The sequence below is a fragment of the Urocampus carinirostris genome, chromosome 11, assembly GCF_059441175.1.
Source record: "Urocampus carinirostris isolate Australia breed hairy pipefish chromosome 11, RoL_Ucar_1.0, whole genome shotgun sequence".
NCBI lineage: Eukaryota > Metazoa > Chordata > Actinopteri > Syngnathiformes > Syngnathidae > Urocampus > Urocampus carinirostris.
This window is the reverse complement of record NC_142359.1, coordinates 11,304,994-11,322,998: the sequence shown is the minus strand read 5'-3', so window position 1 is coordinate 11,322,998 and position 18,005 is coordinate 11,304,994. Positions and strand designations below refer to the sequence as shown.

General features: G+C 40.3%; 1 protein-coding gene across 4 annotated transcripts in view; it reads left to right on the top strand.

The window, feature by feature from the left end:
* The window catches only part of wnk1b (WNK lysine deficient protein kinase 1b), an 80,851-nt gene that overhangs the window by 52,887 nt on the left and 9,959 nt on the right, over nucleotides 1-18,005 (top strand). For 3 of the 4 annotated variants that reach the window (XM_088346608.1, XM_088346607.1, XM_088346606.1), the window contains 21 exons: nucleotides 984-1,076; nucleotides 1,152-1,229; nucleotides 2,559-2,633; nucleotides 3,467-3,537; nucleotides 3,648-3,801; nucleotides 3,876-3,992; nucleotides 4,060-4,170; nucleotides 4,240-4,291; nucleotides 4,390-4,530; nucleotides 4,886-5,465; nucleotides 6,241-6,542; nucleotides 6,607-6,668; nucleotides 7,672-7,728; nucleotides 8,251-8,334; nucleotides 8,400-8,439; nucleotides 8,502-8,569; nucleotides 8,638-8,916; nucleotides 11,484-11,752; nucleotides 15,000-15,075; nucleotides 15,155-15,284; nucleotides 17,134-17,334. In XM_088346608.1, the coding sequence (XP_088202734.1) occupies nucleotides 984-1,076; nucleotides 1,152-1,229; nucleotides 2,559-2,633; nucleotides 3,467-3,537; nucleotides 3,648-3,801; nucleotides 3,876-3,992; nucleotides 4,060-4,170; nucleotides 4,240-4,291; nucleotides 4,390-4,530; nucleotides 4,886-5,465; nucleotides 6,241-6,542; nucleotides 6,607-6,668; nucleotides 7,672-7,728; nucleotides 8,251-8,334; nucleotides 8,400-8,439; nucleotides 8,502-8,569; nucleotides 8,638-8,916; nucleotides 11,484-11,752; nucleotides 15,000-15,075; nucleotides 15,155-15,284; nucleotides 17,134-17,334 (3,040 nt within the window). The remainder of the gene's footprint in view (nucleotides 1-983; nucleotides 1,077-1,151; nucleotides 1,230-2,558; nucleotides 2,634-3,466; nucleotides 3,538-3,647; nucleotides 3,802-3,875; nucleotides 3,993-4,059; nucleotides 4,171-4,239; nucleotides 4,292-4,389; nucleotides 4,531-4,885; nucleotides 5,466-6,240; nucleotides 6,543-6,606; nucleotides 6,669-7,671; nucleotides 7,729-8,250; nucleotides 8,335-8,399; nucleotides 8,440-8,501; nucleotides 8,570-8,637; nucleotides 8,917-11,483; nucleotides 11,753-14,999; nucleotides 15,076-15,154; nucleotides 15,285-17,133; nucleotides 17,335-18,005) is intronic. The other variant, XM_088346609.1, reaches the window with a different exon arrangement.

Sequence of the window (18,005 nt, the reverse complement as noted above, 5' to 3'; positions counted from 1 at the left end):
ATTTATTTGTTTGTATATGTACATAAACAGTGATGTGCGTTCTTACAGGTATGCCATAAAAATATGGCGTACGTACTTGAAAATTCTAGATGCAATTACAAGGTATCTTACCTGGAATACCGTAGTATTCCTTGTATGATCCACAGTATACTGTTCGATAAGTCATATCTAAGTTTCTATCTTATTAGCCATGAAGCTACAGGATTTTGTTAATTTGTGCACACAAACCCACCAAAACATCCAACAAAACCATGGAGGCTTACATGAAATATTACAATGTGCAGACTGTACTTTAGCGTATTATTGTTTTGGTGCTTTGTGTTGTACTGCTTCAATTTAATATTTTTCATTTATTTTATATCATTTTGCTTTGGTAAATATTGCTGTATTTTGCTGGGTTCAAATGTTACAAATTTAACGGATTAAACCCTTAGAAAGTATTTTTTATTGTTTTATTTGCTGTCATGACGTTCATCTTTATGTATCTTATTGTAATATTTGTCATTTTCGTTGTTGTATGGCAACTATACTTGTTGAAGCTCCTGACAAGTATAATGTTGCATGCTGCTTTCTAAGGGTTCATTTTGGTCTGATAATAGACCCATTTCTTATGTGACATTAATTTTTTAATGGGACTTTTCCAACCAGATTTAATTGAATAGAAATGATAACAAAGGGAAAATACTTCTTTTTTGTATTTTGTGACTCTATAACATGCACTTACATACATTTACTGCCATTAATTTACAACCTGCATGAAAATAGAATTTGCTTTAACAAACCTAACCCCAGTATCTTGACCATGTAGCGTAATGTGTTTTGTTGTGTACATCGACCACATTTCTGTTTGCATGTGTGCATACACAAGAATAAAAGGGACCAGTATTGGGGATACCTTGCGTTTGCACACATGCATTTTTCCATCCGGGTCCCATGCATGTATTCTTACTAATTCTTCCCTTTTTCGCAACAATTCCACAAAGCAGGCCCAAGTTTCAACCGCCCAGCCTGCGCCAAGTTCCCCACTGTTAGGTCCCCATGTCTCTCAATCAAGCCCTCATGGAAGCCACCAGCAGGTAATAAAAATTTAGTTATATTCATGTTTTAAATGCTACAAAGCCCTTGCAACTGTTTAAAATTCTTCTCCAAAGGTGGGTTCATCTATCCAGTGTGTTGCACCATCAGTTCAGAACTCCACGCAAGCCTCCTTGCTGCATGCTTCAGCACAGGTGATTACGTGTTACCAACAGTGTTGGCCGCGTTACTGGAAAAAAAAAAATAGTTACAGTTTCTGGTTACTCTTATACAAAGTAATTGCATCACCCCCCAGAAGGGAGAAAGCATTCATATTTCTTGGCTTGTGCAATCTTAAAAGCTTGCAAACTAACAGTTTCATACACCTCATATCGATTTTCTCCTTTTACTTCAAACCACTCTAATATTTTCTTTACGGTTTTGGGTAATGTCCAAGACGTGTTCTTTTTTTTTCTCCAGGCATAGTGTTTTGCAGAAATATTTCTTTAATTAAAATAACAAAATTCAGTACTCTTTTACCGTAAATGGTGTGTTCACATTTTCCCCTTTGCTTCTGCTGTTCCTGTATAAGCCACATTCCCTCCTCATGTGCTGCCTATCATTTGCGACTGCTAACGCACTCAAATATCTGCATATAAACTGACTCCTGGGTTTCAGTATTTTATTTCATAGTTGTAAATACAGCTTTGATGCGAATATATACGTTAGGATGAGTATCAGTATATCAGTTAGGAGAAATAACGGGTCCTGTACTCTGTGCTCAAGACAGCGCCACCGTAACTGTATTCAGTTGTATTATATAGGTATTTATAAACATCCAAACCTTGCAATTTTTATGTGTTGATCCTTCTGTTGCTGTAAGACTGAGGGTCGTACTTCATTAGCACAGAAGGAATTGTCAATGAACAGAATGGATCGTAATTCATGTTCTGCTATTAAAAAGTAGGGAAGTAAGGACAATTGAGTTGCAACATATGATCAATAACGCAATCACGTTCCTTGGAACCTGTAATTCCCATACCAATACCAATACTGAAAACACATTGAGTTAAATACCAAGCATAAATCCCCTGAGTTAGCATCACTTTTTGTTACTCTCTTTGCATGCGGCTGCTGTCTGGTTTGTCTCTTCCTTTTACGTTTGTGTGCATGCGTGTTTTCATGTTCTCAGTCATGTGGCCGCACCATATTTCCCAGTATAAAACACAATTTTTTTTTATACCAAAGTCGGGATGCAATGTCCCAGGTAACATCAGTGGTGCGTTTGTGTGTGTGAGAATGTTTTTCCCCTTTTCCTCTCAGTCAATTATTTCCCTTCTTGACTCACTTTTACGGTCCAATCTTCTTGTTTCCCGTTTAACAACTAACCTTAGCCCAGTGCCCATGCGCCTGCCTGCTCTACAACCCTGACAGGCCTCCCTTCTCCTTCACCACCTCCTCCCGTCAATGTGCCGACAATAGCTGTGGCCTCCCCTACTTTTCTTCTACCTTTTTCTGTTTCTTTTCCTGCATCTGTATCCCAGGCATTGGCCACAATGGTGCCAATCATCAGTGTAGTTCCCGCCCTGCCTGATAATCCCACCGAAGTCCCATCTCAGGTATGGGTTTTGCCACAGTGAAAATGTCACTTGGTTACCAAGTTAAACCCAGTTTTGCCATTTGGAACAATGGATTTCTAATCACGTTAACGTGACCGGGCAACCTGATTAATGTCGGCCATGTTGGATGGGTGTAAGTTTACGTCATTATTGTGATTGACATTCGAAATATTGTGATCAAAGCTTTAGTTTGACTGACGTTCGGGCTGTTACAAATGTTCACTGATGTACAAACAAGACTCATATGTGCTAGAGAAAAGAATGTGGTTTAGGGGTTAGGGTTCTAATAGAATGATCTTTGGGACTCCTTTCATCCGGCAAATGGCACACTATCATCGGCAAGGCGTTTAAGCATGCCCAAGCCATCCCCAGGGGTCGCATTGCGCCACTTTGTAGCCTACCTTTGCCCTCAACACACCGGACATGGGTTTACTCTTTTCAGCCAGGCTATCCGGCATACTGGGCTCTCTGTGGTGCTCATCTCACCTGGGAAACGAAACAATATTTTTGCCTAGGGTTTCGTCCACAATCACCAATTGGTGCATTGCAAGTGAGGTTTTTGCTCTGGCCTCCACTCACCTGGTAGCAGTACTTAGAAGTAAACGTGTTTATAAAAAAACAACATTTACACTTTCCTCTTCATTTGAACATCCAACAAAATTATTGTAGACCCTTGACAACATTAAGCCATGTCTGGTGGAGCCATTCAATATGGCCGACTACTTGCATTCGGGGATGCTCGTGAGGTCTTGCAAAAAACATTAATTACAGCAAATATCTTTATATCGTGTATGTTTTGTTTTTGTTACTTGACTCTAATATTTCCATTTCAGTCCGTGTCTCAGCCTTCGGACCTGTCCCACTTTCAGCTGCAGGCCCCCCTTACGCAAGCCTCTATAGAGAGGTAAAATTGAAGCTAAAACAAATACAAATTGTACCCAAATATTTTTTTTACACTTTTCCAGCCCTGGTCACACTCATATTAAGTCTTTTTTTTTTCTCCAACCGTTCCAGTGGCTACTCTGAAACCTCAGGCCATAGTGATGGCAATGAGGGTGGAGGAGGAGGCCGCCACGAGGGCCGCTCTACCAAGAGACACCAAAGACGTTCTGTCAGAAGTCGATCGCGGCACGATAAGTTATCCAAGGCCAAACTTAATGTCCTCAATGTAATAATTGGAGTAGCAGGTTTAGAAGGAACATTTGTACCAGTGTCCTTATACTTTTTTGTGTTAATGTTAAGATATCCAACCTTGGAGATAGAGTAGCTGAATGTCAGCTGGAGACGCACAACCGGAAAATGGTGACCTTCAGGTTCGACTTGGATGGAGACAACCCAGAAGAAATAGCCCAGATCATGGTATGACACTCTTCAGGGTTTGAACTGTAACGTGTGAAAACATCAATGTTGTCTTTATTGTCTTCAGGTCCAGAGCGAATTTATTCTAGAGAGTGAGAGGGAGTCATTCATTGAGCAGGTCCGAGAGGTGATTGAGACTGCTGATAAAAAAGGCCTGGAGAGAGATCCTAGTGGCCAGGTAAGCTTAACGCAGGAATACAATTGTGCAATCATTTTTCACATTTAATTGGGATCAATTGGCTTTTAGATGGCCGGTGATGCAACACAGCAGAATCCTACTTTGACTATCCCTATGCCAGGTAATCCTTTTATTATTAAATCGACCAGTAAAATAAAGCATATTTCCTTGAGATGCACGGGACCAACTCTAATATAATAAACTATCATTTTTACTCAGAATCACCACCCAGCGCAACAGGACAAATTGTTCATTCAGCGGGCCGCAAATTCATTGTTAGCCCCGTACCTGAGGCGAGACTAAAAGAGCTGAGTTTTCTTGCGACTCCCTTATCCCCCCCTGCAACCTCGGCTGAAACAGGTGAGAATATTCCCTATCGTCCATCATCAACTTTTTCACACCCCCATTACTAGGACTGGCACATTTCATTTTTTACAGTTTTGATTTTGACTCTCGATCAATATACTTATTGAAGATAATCAATTTCTTTGCAGAATGCCGCAGGCATCAAGATGTTGTGTAGATCATTGTTAGCGATTAAGCGTAAACTGTAATAAGCTTTCAAAAAGCTGTCTACTGGGCTGGCGGGAGAACAGGCTTTTTATCCACATTTCCCTATGCTAGGAATCGCGAATCCAGTCAACTAGAAGTTGATTCAGCACTACTTTCATTGAGCCAACTAGACCAGCATTGAATGTTTTTGTCCTGTTTGAAGGCATGGAGTTATCCCAATCTGCAGGAGCGGCCAGCTTTCAGCAAGCCTTCTCGGAGATGGAACAGAACAAAAAACAGTTGGACCCAGGACTAAGCACAGCCCAAGCCTCCATGCACTCCACCCGACCTCCAGCATCCTCTGTCCCAGTTGGTGAAGCTTCAAGTGTTGGCCCCACTCCTTCAAATTTAAACCAGGAAGTCTCAGATAGGTTTCCCGCTTCTCCTGTTATGACTCATAACTCTCAGGCCGACACCTCCCTTCCCACTTCTGTTCCATCCACCTTAGCCATCACCAGTGTTTCCAGTAATCATCAAACAATGATCGCATCGCCTCCAACCTCCCTAGTTAACTCACCCTCCTCCAGTGTACTGGGCAGCAGAGCCTCCCTTGAACATCGCTCTCTCTCTCCTACTTTGCTGGCTTCATCCACATCTTCTTCTGTCATCACAACTGCTGTGCACACTACCCCACCGTCCTCCTCAAATGTGTCTTTGGTGCAACCTACCCTGGTGCACTCACAACCACAGATTGCAACCCAGTCCGGGCAGACTCATGCTCAGTGTGGGGATTGTGACTTAAGGTGAGTTTTATTGATTTTTATTTCCTGAAAGGTATTCCCAAATTCTTACAAATGCAAAATGTGAGGAAATGGTAGATGTTTTCATAAAATCTACATACAGTATATTTCATCGGTATATTCCAATTATTTTTTTGGGAGAAAAAGCATTTTGAAGACACCAGGTCTTTTTTTGAATTTATCATCGTGTGCTATGAGGTCATCAGAGGAACACCGCCCCACTAGCAAGCCAGTCGCCATATTGCCTATGTGGTAATTGGTTAAAGAGGTTATGAGTGTTTTGGTAGTTTTTGCGTTGTGTCGCTGGTTGATGCACTAATGGTACAAAAGAGGGCAGGCAGCCGAAGATGGGCTAACTGGCCAAAATAATACACAGTGCTGCCAACGGAAGGCTAACAATAAACGCTTTCTGTTACGGCAGCAGCTTTTGGAGATTAAAGCACAGATTTCGGACAGTCTCAAAGCCCTCAGCCAAAGGATAAGCAAAATTCCAATTTCTCCGAGCAGAAATGATCAGTATGCAATCGCCGTCTGTTTAGGAGCTACCTCACTTTTTCTGTTTATTGGATTCGACAATTTGAAAGTATTTTGTTCTTTAAATGACATTACAGCTCCACAGCAAACAAGCCAGATGGGTCATGCTTGAATTTTTCATGTCCAACATTTCATGGAATGTTTTTCAACATAATTGTGGGGAGGAACATTACATATTTTTGGGAATATCTTAAACTACAGTTACAAGTTAATAGCTCATGTCATTCTGTTATTTTCCTCCAAGATGTGACACCTCCCTAGAGTGCCCAAACAAGCCTGATGACATTCAAGCTCTGGAGAAGAAGCTGCGTTCGCTCTTCATGGATCTTGGGGGAGGAGTGACCTCTCCCCAGGGGGACCTGCCTCCAGGGGATGTAACTTCGGGAGCCTCGGTAGGGGGGACCTCATCTCCGCTTGGCATCTCCACAGCTTCTGTCAACTCCAACCAGACGAGCAATTCTCCTCAGCCCCCAGCCTCTCTGGCACTCGGGTCATCCACCCCTGTTCAGGGCCCCAGCACACCTGTCTCCACTCCTGCACCTGCTGGTACACATTTAAATGCAATTCTCAGACTTTGTAGTCACTAATGGGATTGTGTTATTTTCTCTAGGAATTTCTACCACCAACATTGTTCAGACCACTCCATCCAAAACTCCCTTATCTAGAGTACCGGTAAGTGCTTTTTCAGTGCCTTAAAATAGGTCGTTAAATTTTATGGAAGTGCCTTGTAAAATTAGATTTGTCTTCATTGACATTGATAACAACTTAGTGAACATTGTTTGCAATGAAATATTTGAAAAAAACAAGGTCAAGATAAAAAGGCAAAAATATTATAGGGTATTACTTGGAGACTGGCCTATGTTGTAAGTAAATCAGAATTGTAGTGCGATGACATGAAGCAGCAAAAATTACTCAAGTCAATAAATTAGATGTGATAGATCATCTTTATATACATAGAGGAGATAAACATATATATACATCTTCCAGTGTGGAGTTTGCAACAGAAACTAAATGACATTTAATGATTCCTCTCTTAACATGGAAACAAGTTTGAAAACTACCCAGCAGAATTAAATTGTATGAAAACTTTACAATGTATGCTGTTTTCCCAATTATACTTAATACTTACATTTAAAAAAATGTTGCAAAAACGTAAATTTTTGCGCTTTTATGTCCACGCTTGTAACTTAAACTAATCTTAATAATGTTGCTTTAAATGTTTGAATGAAATAATTTTTCATCCAGTTTTCCTCAGAAATTGCTAATTGAGGAATGAGTTAGGTAATACTATTATAACTGTATAATATGGAATATTTCGTCAAAAGTTTTATTTAGTCCGATTTTTGGGGTCATATTTTGCTTGAACACTTTGATGTCCACCTCGGGAGGAGTATAAATCAAACTGCTATGCATACCTGTACTGCACTATTAAATCTTGACATGTTTGATTACTTAGTGTATGTCAACCCCCCTGTATTGTAAATAATCTATTGTGGAATATTCATTGTTCTTCGATCTGCATAACATTTATGGTAATTATTATAATTAACATTTCCACGAATATGTCATTTGTTAACACAGTTCCTCTCCTCACAACTCATCTTGCATGCAAGTACAACGACCTTTTTTTCCTCTCTACAATCTAATTTCTTCCACTTTTCCTTTCTGGGATTAGGCCAGTTCTCCTTCTTCTGAGTATCCAGCGTCCCTTCTTGGACCATGTCTCCCGCAGGTGTTGTTATTTTTGCTGGTTATAGGAGTGCTGTAGGTCTCTAAAATATTACAAATGCACTTGAACAACATGGAATGTTTTATGATGTCTGGCTGGAGGGTGTGAGGCTATTATAATTGAATCACACCTCTCAATTTTAAATTGATAAAAATGGTACAACCTGGCATTGTCTGGCGAATTACATGAGACACTAATGATGGACTTTATAATTTCCCAGACAATTTTGTGGTAAATATTTTATTCCATTCAACCACTGCCTCTATTGAAAGGGCCACAGGCAAAGCATGTCCTCTTACAATACAATTATAACGACAATTGTTGACTTAGATGCTTGGATGTGCTTCTCAATGTGCATAATCATATTGATTTTAAAATTCGATTTTGCCACTTAGATGAATGGAAATGCCATTAATACATATTTCAATCCTACCTACACAAATATCATTGATATTATAGTTTATGAAGCTCGTGATGTGTTACAACATGGTTGTGCGCAATTGTAACTCTTTCTTGCCTATGCAGTCCCAACAGCCTTTGGAGGACCTGGACGCTCAGTTGAGACGGGCCCTGGGCCCTGAGAATGTCCCACTTAGTACACCTACACAGGTACACAAACCATCACACTCGTTATAAATTTCACTTTTAATAATCGGTGTCCATTGTGTTGACAGCAGGCTACTCAGGCTGCTGTACCCCCAGTTGCACAACAAGGTAGGTATAGTAACTTGCACTTTGCTGGTGCTTATTATGCTTATGTGCTGATGATCTTGCAGCGCCCTCATCCCAAAAGGAAGAGGCCTCACCGATCACGCAAAGTGGAATTAAACTTGGGAGATTTCAGGTTTGAATACCATGAAGAAAGCCCCCGCTTCCTTATTTCTAAGTATTTTTTTTTTTTCAATATTCAAGGTGTCACTGGCTGCTGAAGAATCTCCTAAGCAGCACCCAATTTGCACAGAATCCTCCTCCACTACTTCTTCTTCGTCCTTGTCTGCCACTTCCCCATCACCTTCGTCTTCCAGTCCCTCCAGTCCAGAAAACACGCTGCACAAAGGCCACTTGCTCGGAGTCAAAGCAGTCCAGGAAGATGTGATTGATGGACTCCCCCAAAAAGCACTGGATGGGTCCCAACACAATTTGTCTCTCGCCTCCCCTCAAAAACCCTCCACAACCATCGGACGATTCCAGGTAGAAAATGTATAACCGTACTTTGATCTACTGTAAACCCTTGTTTTTCACGGGGTTGTGTACCAGAAAGTACCTGTGATAACCAAAATCTGTAAAATTGAAACCCTAGATTTTTTAACTCGTACTATGCAATTAAATAGTCGATTTACCTTTGAAACGAAAGATCAAAACTTTTTAAAGGCCAAAGTAGTAGTTTCACAAATAACAGTACCGTATTTTCCGCACTATAAGGCGCACCGGGTTATAGGGCGCACCCCGAAAAAAATAGTTTTTGTTCCTATATTTGACATACATAAGACGCACCGGATTATAAGGCGCTACAATGGGAACGTCGACAAAACAGTCAGATAGTTCAGTCAAACTTATTACCCCCTTAACATTCCCAAAGCTTGCAAAGACGCAAATACGTGTCGAGAGCACGTGCGGATGCGGTGTCCGTACGATGTCACTCAAATGCATCGTTCCATCATTCGGAAGGTTAAAGTCTTGGTATTCAAGAAATGCCAACCATTCCTTAGTTTCTATTTTCTTTTTCGCACGCAACTTTATTGTGCATATGACAATAAACACTTGGAATTGAGTTTAATTTAAAAATAGACACTCCATTCCATCCATTATCTGCAGCGCTTATCACGGAAACATCGAGTTCAGTCTGAAACAAGATACAGGGAAAATATATAGCCGGAGTAGCTCACCGAAGTCGTTGTGTTCAATAATAATGTGCAGCCATGGTCCTCTTATACCATGAGTTTAGTAAATCCAGGAGAATAAAATATTTACAAATACAGAATAGTAAAAAATGCTTTCTGTATGCCGTCAACAACGTGCTATACACATTCATCTTTTTCGGCCAATTGCAGGCTTTGTTTTGCCGCTTCAGCCTATGCCAGCCTGTAAATGATAAAAAGGATCCACCCCTTGACCTCCGAATAACTTTAGCCAATAGTGATCGATTCAACTGATGATTGACACATATTTTTCAGCCAATTGCAGGCTTTGTTTTGCAGCTTAAGCCTATGCCAGCCTGTAAATGATAAAAAGGATCCGCCCCTTGACCTCTGAATAACTTTAGCCAATAGTGATCGATTCAAATGATGATTGACACATTGGTTAGCCAATGAAACGCCGGTAAATAAATCCCAGCATACACTGCGGACTACTTGGCGTTCGGGGGAAAATCTAGTCGGCGGCTGCAAGTTAGTTGGAAGACTTTGCGACTTAATATTGTTCCATAAATAAGGCGCACTGTATTATAAGGCGCATGGTCAGCTTTTGAAAAAAATAAAGGCATTTAGGTGCGCCTTATAGTGCGGAAAATACGGTACTTAAATTTTTTTTTTTAAACAAATAACTTTTGTACTGTCAAAAACTATCAATCCATGTGAATTGAGGGCTTCAAATAAGAGATTAGCACCGCCAACTGCGACCCAAGTAATTGGATTGAATGGGAGAAAATGAAAAATGATCATACAATGTAGTCTGACAGTGTTTTAGGTGTATTTTCACTGCTCTTCTGAATGAGCTGCTGCATTCTGCAGCATTCTCTTCCTCTGAAGTCCACGGTGCATGTGTTTTTCTTTTTAAAGAAAAGAACATAGTGATAGAAAGTTGCAACCAAAGTCAAGATCAGGTCAGAGAGCTAAAAACTGAACAATGATGGGTGGGAAAAAATGGAAAGTCAGCGAGAGACCAGCCGGGCCCAACCCAACTGTAATGATTGACATTTTAGGCCTGACCCGAACCAAATATCACCTTTGGGCTGAAGACCTTACCTCTGGTTGCCACCCTTTTTTGCGTCCTTATTCAAATTTATTGCTACTGTCTTTATGTTTTTCTTCTTTATGGAAACAAAAGATAGATTAATTCCGTAACTTAAGGCGCATAGCTTTTCACTTACTTCAACACAGGTGTGTGCAACCCAAAATGTTGAAAAAGCCATAGTGGACAAAAAAACATGATTGGAGCCGTAAAAAAATAAAAGCTTTATTTAAGCCTGATAAAGAAGGCAACATATTGTGTGTGTGTATGTGCGTGTGATTTTATATATATATATATATATATATATATATATATATATATATATATATATATAATAAGTGTATGTGTATATACGTGTGTGTATATGTCTGTGTCTTGCTCCCTCTATCCAAAAGCATCTCGGAGCTACTAGGGAGCACAGAAGAGCCATGTCTTGGCATATCCAGAAGTTTACATTTTATCTGCGATAGATAGCGTCTTGTGCTACCTTTTAGGTCTGCGCCAGTGCTCTTGTCACTCCAGACGGTTTATTCAACATTAAGGGTGTTCGAAAAACTCAAATTTCAAGAGAACTTACACGTATGAAATAAATATTTGGGGCACGGCCGTTTGAAATTCATGAACATATTAAACTACAATGTCATTGACACACAGGTAGAGAAGAGCTGGAGTGACAGTTTTGCCAATTAGAATGCAGAACACAATGCAAGATGCACATCCGTCTAGTAGTAAAATCGTTAAAAGTAGTGTTATAGCGAGGAATCACTGTATTCTGGTTTTAATTGTTCTTTTGTTGCCTTTTCATACAGATAACTACAAGTGCAGAAGCCAAAGTAGGCAGGTTCTCTGTCAGTCAGGCCTATGATGAGAACACTGACACCAGCCCAAGCCCACTGCCCACTGCTCAAGCCGCAAACGGACCCACCGAACCTGGCCACCTCACCAGTCCAACAGACACTCCCCATAAAGCCTCCCTGCCCAGCAACAACTCCTTCAACAACTCATATGTCAGCAGCGACAATGACTCTGAATTCGAGGATGAGGACTTCAAGCGGGAGATCAACAGTCTCCGGGAAAAGTGAGTCGGCGCTTTCACGTTTCTTGAAAAGGTTTTGCAGTATAAGACGCACCCCCAAAATATAGTATTTTATCATCAATTTTTCATGTACAGAAGGCCTACTGGGCTATAAAGCGCATGGAATTAAAATTACAGTAAGAGCTAGTGCAACTGCTAGCGTTTTATACATTCATAGTATGCATTAGTGCAGTGATTTTCAACCAGTGTGCCGCGACACACTAGTGTGCCTTGAGAGATCGTCAGGTGTGCCGTGAGAAATTATCCAATGTCACTTTTTAAAATTTAAAATGTTATAAAACATTTAGGAATCATTTTCTGCAGATATTATGTTATTGTCAAGTGTCTGTGCTGTAAAAACTGGAGGTATTATAAATTATGTTGTAATTAAACATACTGTTCAGTGTCATTTTATAACATTTTTGGTTAGTGGTGTGCCGCAAAGTTTTTCCAATGTAAAAAAACATGCCCTGGTTCAAAAAAGCCTGAAAAACATTGCATTAGTGCAATGATTTATCTGTTGTGGACCAAAATCACAAAACATTGTATGCAATAGTAATAGTACTCGGGCTGCGGAGGTGAGAACTCCGTGACCTAACTAGTAGACCACTTGTTATACAGATGACGTACAAAATGGCATTTGTTTTTTTTTTTTTAACTATTTTTACTCACGGTCCTGGAAATTTGTCCAGATCCTTGAAAAGTCTTAAAATGATAGTACAAATAAGATCTTAATTGGAATTAAAAATGTCTAAATACAAATTTCAAAAGTCTTAAGACATAAGATTTATTTTTGTTTGAAGTAAAGAGATTTAGTATCTTTCATCCATTGTCTTTTTGAATAATTCACCGATTTGCTTTCTTGCAATATGACGTGACCACAATAACGAAACTATCAAATGATGTGGTTTCAGTCGGGCCTTTCACATAAGATGAATATCTTCGGTATACCCAACATACATATATCAACTTCGGACAGAGACGTTTACTTTAGACAATGGAAAAGAGAACTGTACATTAAATGAAAAATGGCTGTCCGACCAACCTTTTGCGCCATGGCTAAAATCTGTGCCAGGTAATGTGTTCAAAGCACTATGTATTGTGCGCAAGAAATATTTGTGTTTTTATTTTGTTTCAATTGTGTTTTTTCTCGACTTGGTCCAAAACTTGATTTCAAAAGGCATTCTAAAAAGTGTTCAAAAGTCTTGCATTTAACGTTTTTAAGGTGTAGGAACCCTCTTTATATCTTTCAGGATGAAATTTCTGTTTTCTCCATTCTCTAACATTCTTTTTTAGCTCCTTGAGTAAACAAAATGTGATAAAATTTTGCATGTTATCTGTATTACTGTTGGTGTAGTGTAAAGTGTCTGCGCTTTCACCATCGCGTCACAGGTTTGATTCCTGTTGCATACACTGCTGTGATGTTTTTCGGCTTCAATTATTACATATACTGGACTGTCTCAGAAAATTAGAATATTGTGATAAAGTTCTTTATTTTCTGTAATGCAATTAAAAAAACAAAAATGTCATACATTCTGGATTCATTACACATCAACTGAACTATTTCAAGCCTTTTATTATTTGAATATTGCTGATTTTGGCTTACAGCTGAAAAAAACTCAAAAATCCTATCTCAAAATATTAGAATACTTCCTTAGACCAAGTAAAAAAATAATTTTATAACAGCAAAACTAAATCAAACATTTGAAAATGTCCATTGATGCACTCAGTACTTGGTTGGGAATCCTTTTGCACGGATTACTGCATCAATCCGGCGTGGCATGGAGGCAATCAGCCTGTGGCATTGCTGAGGTGTTATTGATGCCCAGGATGCTTCGATAGCGGCCTTCAACTCATTTGCATTTGCAGGTCTGGTGTCTTTCATCTTCTTCTTAACTATACCCCACAAATTCTCAATGGGGTTCAGGTCAGGGGAATTAGCAGGCCAATCAAGGACAGTGATGCCATGGTCAGTGCACCAGTTACTGGTGGTTTTGGCACTGTGGGCAGGTGCCAGATCATGCTGGAAAATGAAATCCTCATCTCCATAGAGCTTTTCAGCAGATGGAAGCATGTAGTGCTCTAAAATCTCTTGGTACACAGTTGCATTTACTCTGGACTTGATGAAACACAGTGGACCAACACCAGCAGCTGACATGGCTCCCCAAACCATTGCTGACTGTGGGAACTTCACACTGGATTTCAAGCAACTTGGATTTTGCTCCTCTCCAGCCTTTCTCCAGACTCTGGCGCCTTGACTTCCAAATGAAATGCAAAACTTGCTTTCGTCTGAAAAGAGGACTTTGAACCACTCTGCAACTGTCCAGTGCTTCTTCTCCATAGCCCAAGTCAGACGCTTCTTCCGTTGTCTTGAGTTCAGAAGTGGCTTGACCATGGGAATACGGCTATTGTAGCCCATTTCCCGGACACGTCTGTGAACTGTGGCTTTTGATACCTGGACTCCAGCTTCAGCCCACTGTCTTTGAAGCTCCCCCAAATTCTGGAAGCGGCTCTTCTTCACAATTTTGTTAAGGCTGCGGTCATCTCTCTTGGTTGTGCAGCGTTTCCGGCCACATTTTTCCCTTCCAACAGACTTTTTGTGGATATGCTTTGAAACTGCACTCTGTGAACAGCCTGCTCTTTGAGAAATTTCTTTTTGTGTCTTACCCTCCTGATGGAGGGTATCAATGATGGTCCTCTGGACAGCAGACAGATCAGCAGTCTTCCCCATACTTGTGATTTAGTTTACTGAACCAAGCTGAGTGTTTTTAAGGCTCAGGAAACCCTCGCAAGGTGTTTCGAGTTAATTAGATGATTCAGGTGATTAGTTGAATAGCCTACTTGTATACTTTTTCATGATATTCTAATATTTTGAGATAGGATTTTTGAGTTTTCTTAAGCTGTAAGCCAAATTCAGCAATATTCAAATAATAAAAGGCTTGAAATAGTTCAGTTGATGTGTAATGAATCCAGAATGTATGACATTTTTGTTTTTTTAATTGCATTACAGAAAATAAAGAACTTTATCACAATATTCTAATTTTCTGAGACAGTCCAGTATATGTTAGTATACCTTAAAACTTTGTGTAGTAACTCACACGTATAAATACTGTATATTTTTATAATCTAATCCACCGTGTTTTGAAGTATAAAAGGCGCACCTAGTTATAAAGTGACCTTTCAAATTTCCCGTCAATTTGGGATTCTTGCGGTCATTAAAAAATGCTTTTGATCATTTTTCTACCGCTAGACACTTGAGTGAGATTCAAGCCCTACACTCACGCCAGAAAGAAGAAATTGATGGTCTATTTACCAAGCTTGGAAAGGTAAATGAGTCCGAAGCAATCAGCATCACTGTAAATCTGACAACATTAAGATCAAATATTTTTTACCCCATGGACACAGGTTCCTCCAGCTGCAATCCTGCCCCCAATCATCGCCTTGGCCGGAAGGCGAAGGCGACCCACGAAAAGCAAATCTACGAAATCATCCAAAACCAGCTCCCTGCACAGTAGCAAAAGTTCACTTCACCCAGGTGGGCCTCAATTATAGGGACTCCAAAATCTGCACATCTCTGTTCCAATCACGCATTTCTGAAGGGAAACCTAGGTGAATAATAACAATGCAGTGGTACCTCTTTATACGATCACCTTTTAACACGAGAATTTAAGTGTACGAGTTTCTTCTGGAACAATAATCCTGCTGGATATACGAGGTAAAATCCAGCACACGAGCAGTCCCAGAGGCTACCACCAGAGACCGCTCACTGCTTGTGACTGATTACTGCCAGCATCAACTCGTCCAGTTTGTGCATGCAAACTAAGATAGGCAAAATAATTTTAAAAATGCACTGTAGTACTGCAAAAAACATGATTACTGTTTTGTGTGTATGTTCATTTAAAGTTGAGGCAAATTTAATTTTAAGTGTACAGTAAGTGCTTACTGTATGTATCATCAACAATCTTATACCTGTCAACACTTTCTTTTTTTTTGTCTTCCGTATTGAACTCAATCATTAACCTGTAGAGCCTTTTCCTTGTTTGTAGACAAATGTGACGTTACGTAGCCAAGCTGCACGTGGATTGTTGAAGCAGAATTCATGTCAGTTTATAGCAGCTCAATGACTCAAAAAGGTCGTAGATTATGGATACTAACAGCTCAAAATAGCAAGATGGCGACTTTATTTAAGTCACAGGTGTCAAACAGGCGGCCCGCGGGCCAGGTTAGGCCCGTTAAGGGATTGAATCCGGCCCGCGAGACAACACTCAGAGAAGTGCAAGAGAAAAACAAGCTGCAGGATGTCAACTTGATGTTGCCAAAGCCAGGTGCCTCTAACAAAGACACTGTACTTGTATTTATCTCTCTTTCTTTCTTTCTTTTCCACCCCTTTTCTCCCACTCTGTCTCTTTCACTCTCTGTGTCTCTGTTTTTCTCTTCCTTTGTTGCTCTTTGTCTCTTTCTCTCTCTGTATCTTTTAACCTCTTTTGCTCTAACTTCCTTTTCTCTCTTTTCTCTCCTTCTGTCTTTATATTTCTTTTTGGATTTCTTTCTTCCTCTCCCTTTCTTTTCCCCCTCTCGCACGACTTTTTATCCTTTGTTTTTCACGCTCTCTCCCTCTCTCTTTTTCTTTTTGTCCCACCCTCTCACCGATTCCCTCCCTCTTTCTCTTTTACTTTCTCTTTAACCTACTAGTCCGGCCCCCAACAGAATGTTTGTTCTATCGTGTGCCCCCTCGAGTTAAAATGAGTTTGACACCCCTGATTTAAGTCATCAAAAAAAATATATATCGTTCTTTTGACCAGCGCTAGATTACTTCCTTTGAAGGTACTGGAAAAATTGGTATTACAATTCTTGAATTTGGTTATGAAAAAGGTGTACAAACCCTGGTTTTAGTAATCAGGAAGATATTTTTTATAGCTGTTCACTTGGATGGTTTTAGGAGGATGAAGCGGACTAATTATTTCATTATGGGAATATTCATTCGGTATACAAGCAATTCGAGCCACTACCACGATCCTGGGAACAATTTGGCTCGTATGAAAAGGTACCAATGTATTAGATTGTATTAAAAAAGAAATGTTCACCAAAACAGGTATTTGAACAAGGGTGTGTAGACTTGTATAGCCACTGTGTTTTCACTAGTATATCTAGAGTTTTCACAAGTTTTTAACGATCTGTACTGTATGTGTTTACGTGTGTCCGCTTGGTTCCGTGCGCGTGGGTGGGTGCTGTCGCAGGCTCCAAGCTTGAACATTTCTGACTGCTTTCCCTGTCTGTTTTCCTTTGTGTATCCGTGTGTGTGTTTTGGGCGCCTGCTGTCCGTGTTTGCCCGCTCTTTTTCTCGTTGCTCGCCGTGCCATCTCGTCGCCACCCGCTGTTTCCAGGCAGCATTTCAGCCCAGAGCGTCCCGGCATTGTGCCCCAGCCAACTGGCTCAGTTAGCTGCAGAAGGATTAGCAGATCCAGAAGCGAGTGGCGTTGGCGAGCAGCAGCCTCTCAAAGCGGCACCCTCAGGCGATATCCTATGTTCGGCCTACACCAGCTCAGCGGCGCTCTCGGTTCCCAGCTTGTGTGCTGCCACCTCAGGTAGGCATGAGAAAATACAGACAGTCTGCTGCCACCAGTGTTGGGCGCCGTTACGGTTACGATCTACTCCATTTAAAAAGCAAATCTGTTACTCCATGAATTTGTCGGTTCACAGATGCCCTAACCGGCAGAGTTGTGAGGCCACCACTTCCTGTGTCTTGTTGTTTTGGTAAACAGTACTTTGACTCAGATACAGCACTTTCATCACCTGGTCGGGGTTTTAGAGATGAGTTGGGCCTCAGCTTTAAAAGGCAGCGGGGTTTGTCAATACGGATACCAGCTCCTAAATCATTGCAGAAAAACAGTTTTTTCCTTAACTTTTGTGTATGACATCGTACAGTACGCATTACATCACTTATGGCCTTCCTATTTTTATTTGAAAAACAAAAGTTGTGGCGATGACATTATGTCCTTTGCATTTGTGACATACTAAAGGGTTAAAAGCTCTTTGTCCTGGAAAGGACTTTGCGTTTCGTATATTGTTGAATGTATCCAATTCATTCCGTATTTTTGTATTAAAAATGAATGAATAACTGTTCTGACATCCAAAAGTAACTTTTTTTTCTTGAAAGTACAAAAAGGTAACTATGTAGTTACAAATTACCGTATATACTGTATTCACATTGATGCTGACCACATATAATAGCCACACAATAAACTAGATAAATAAA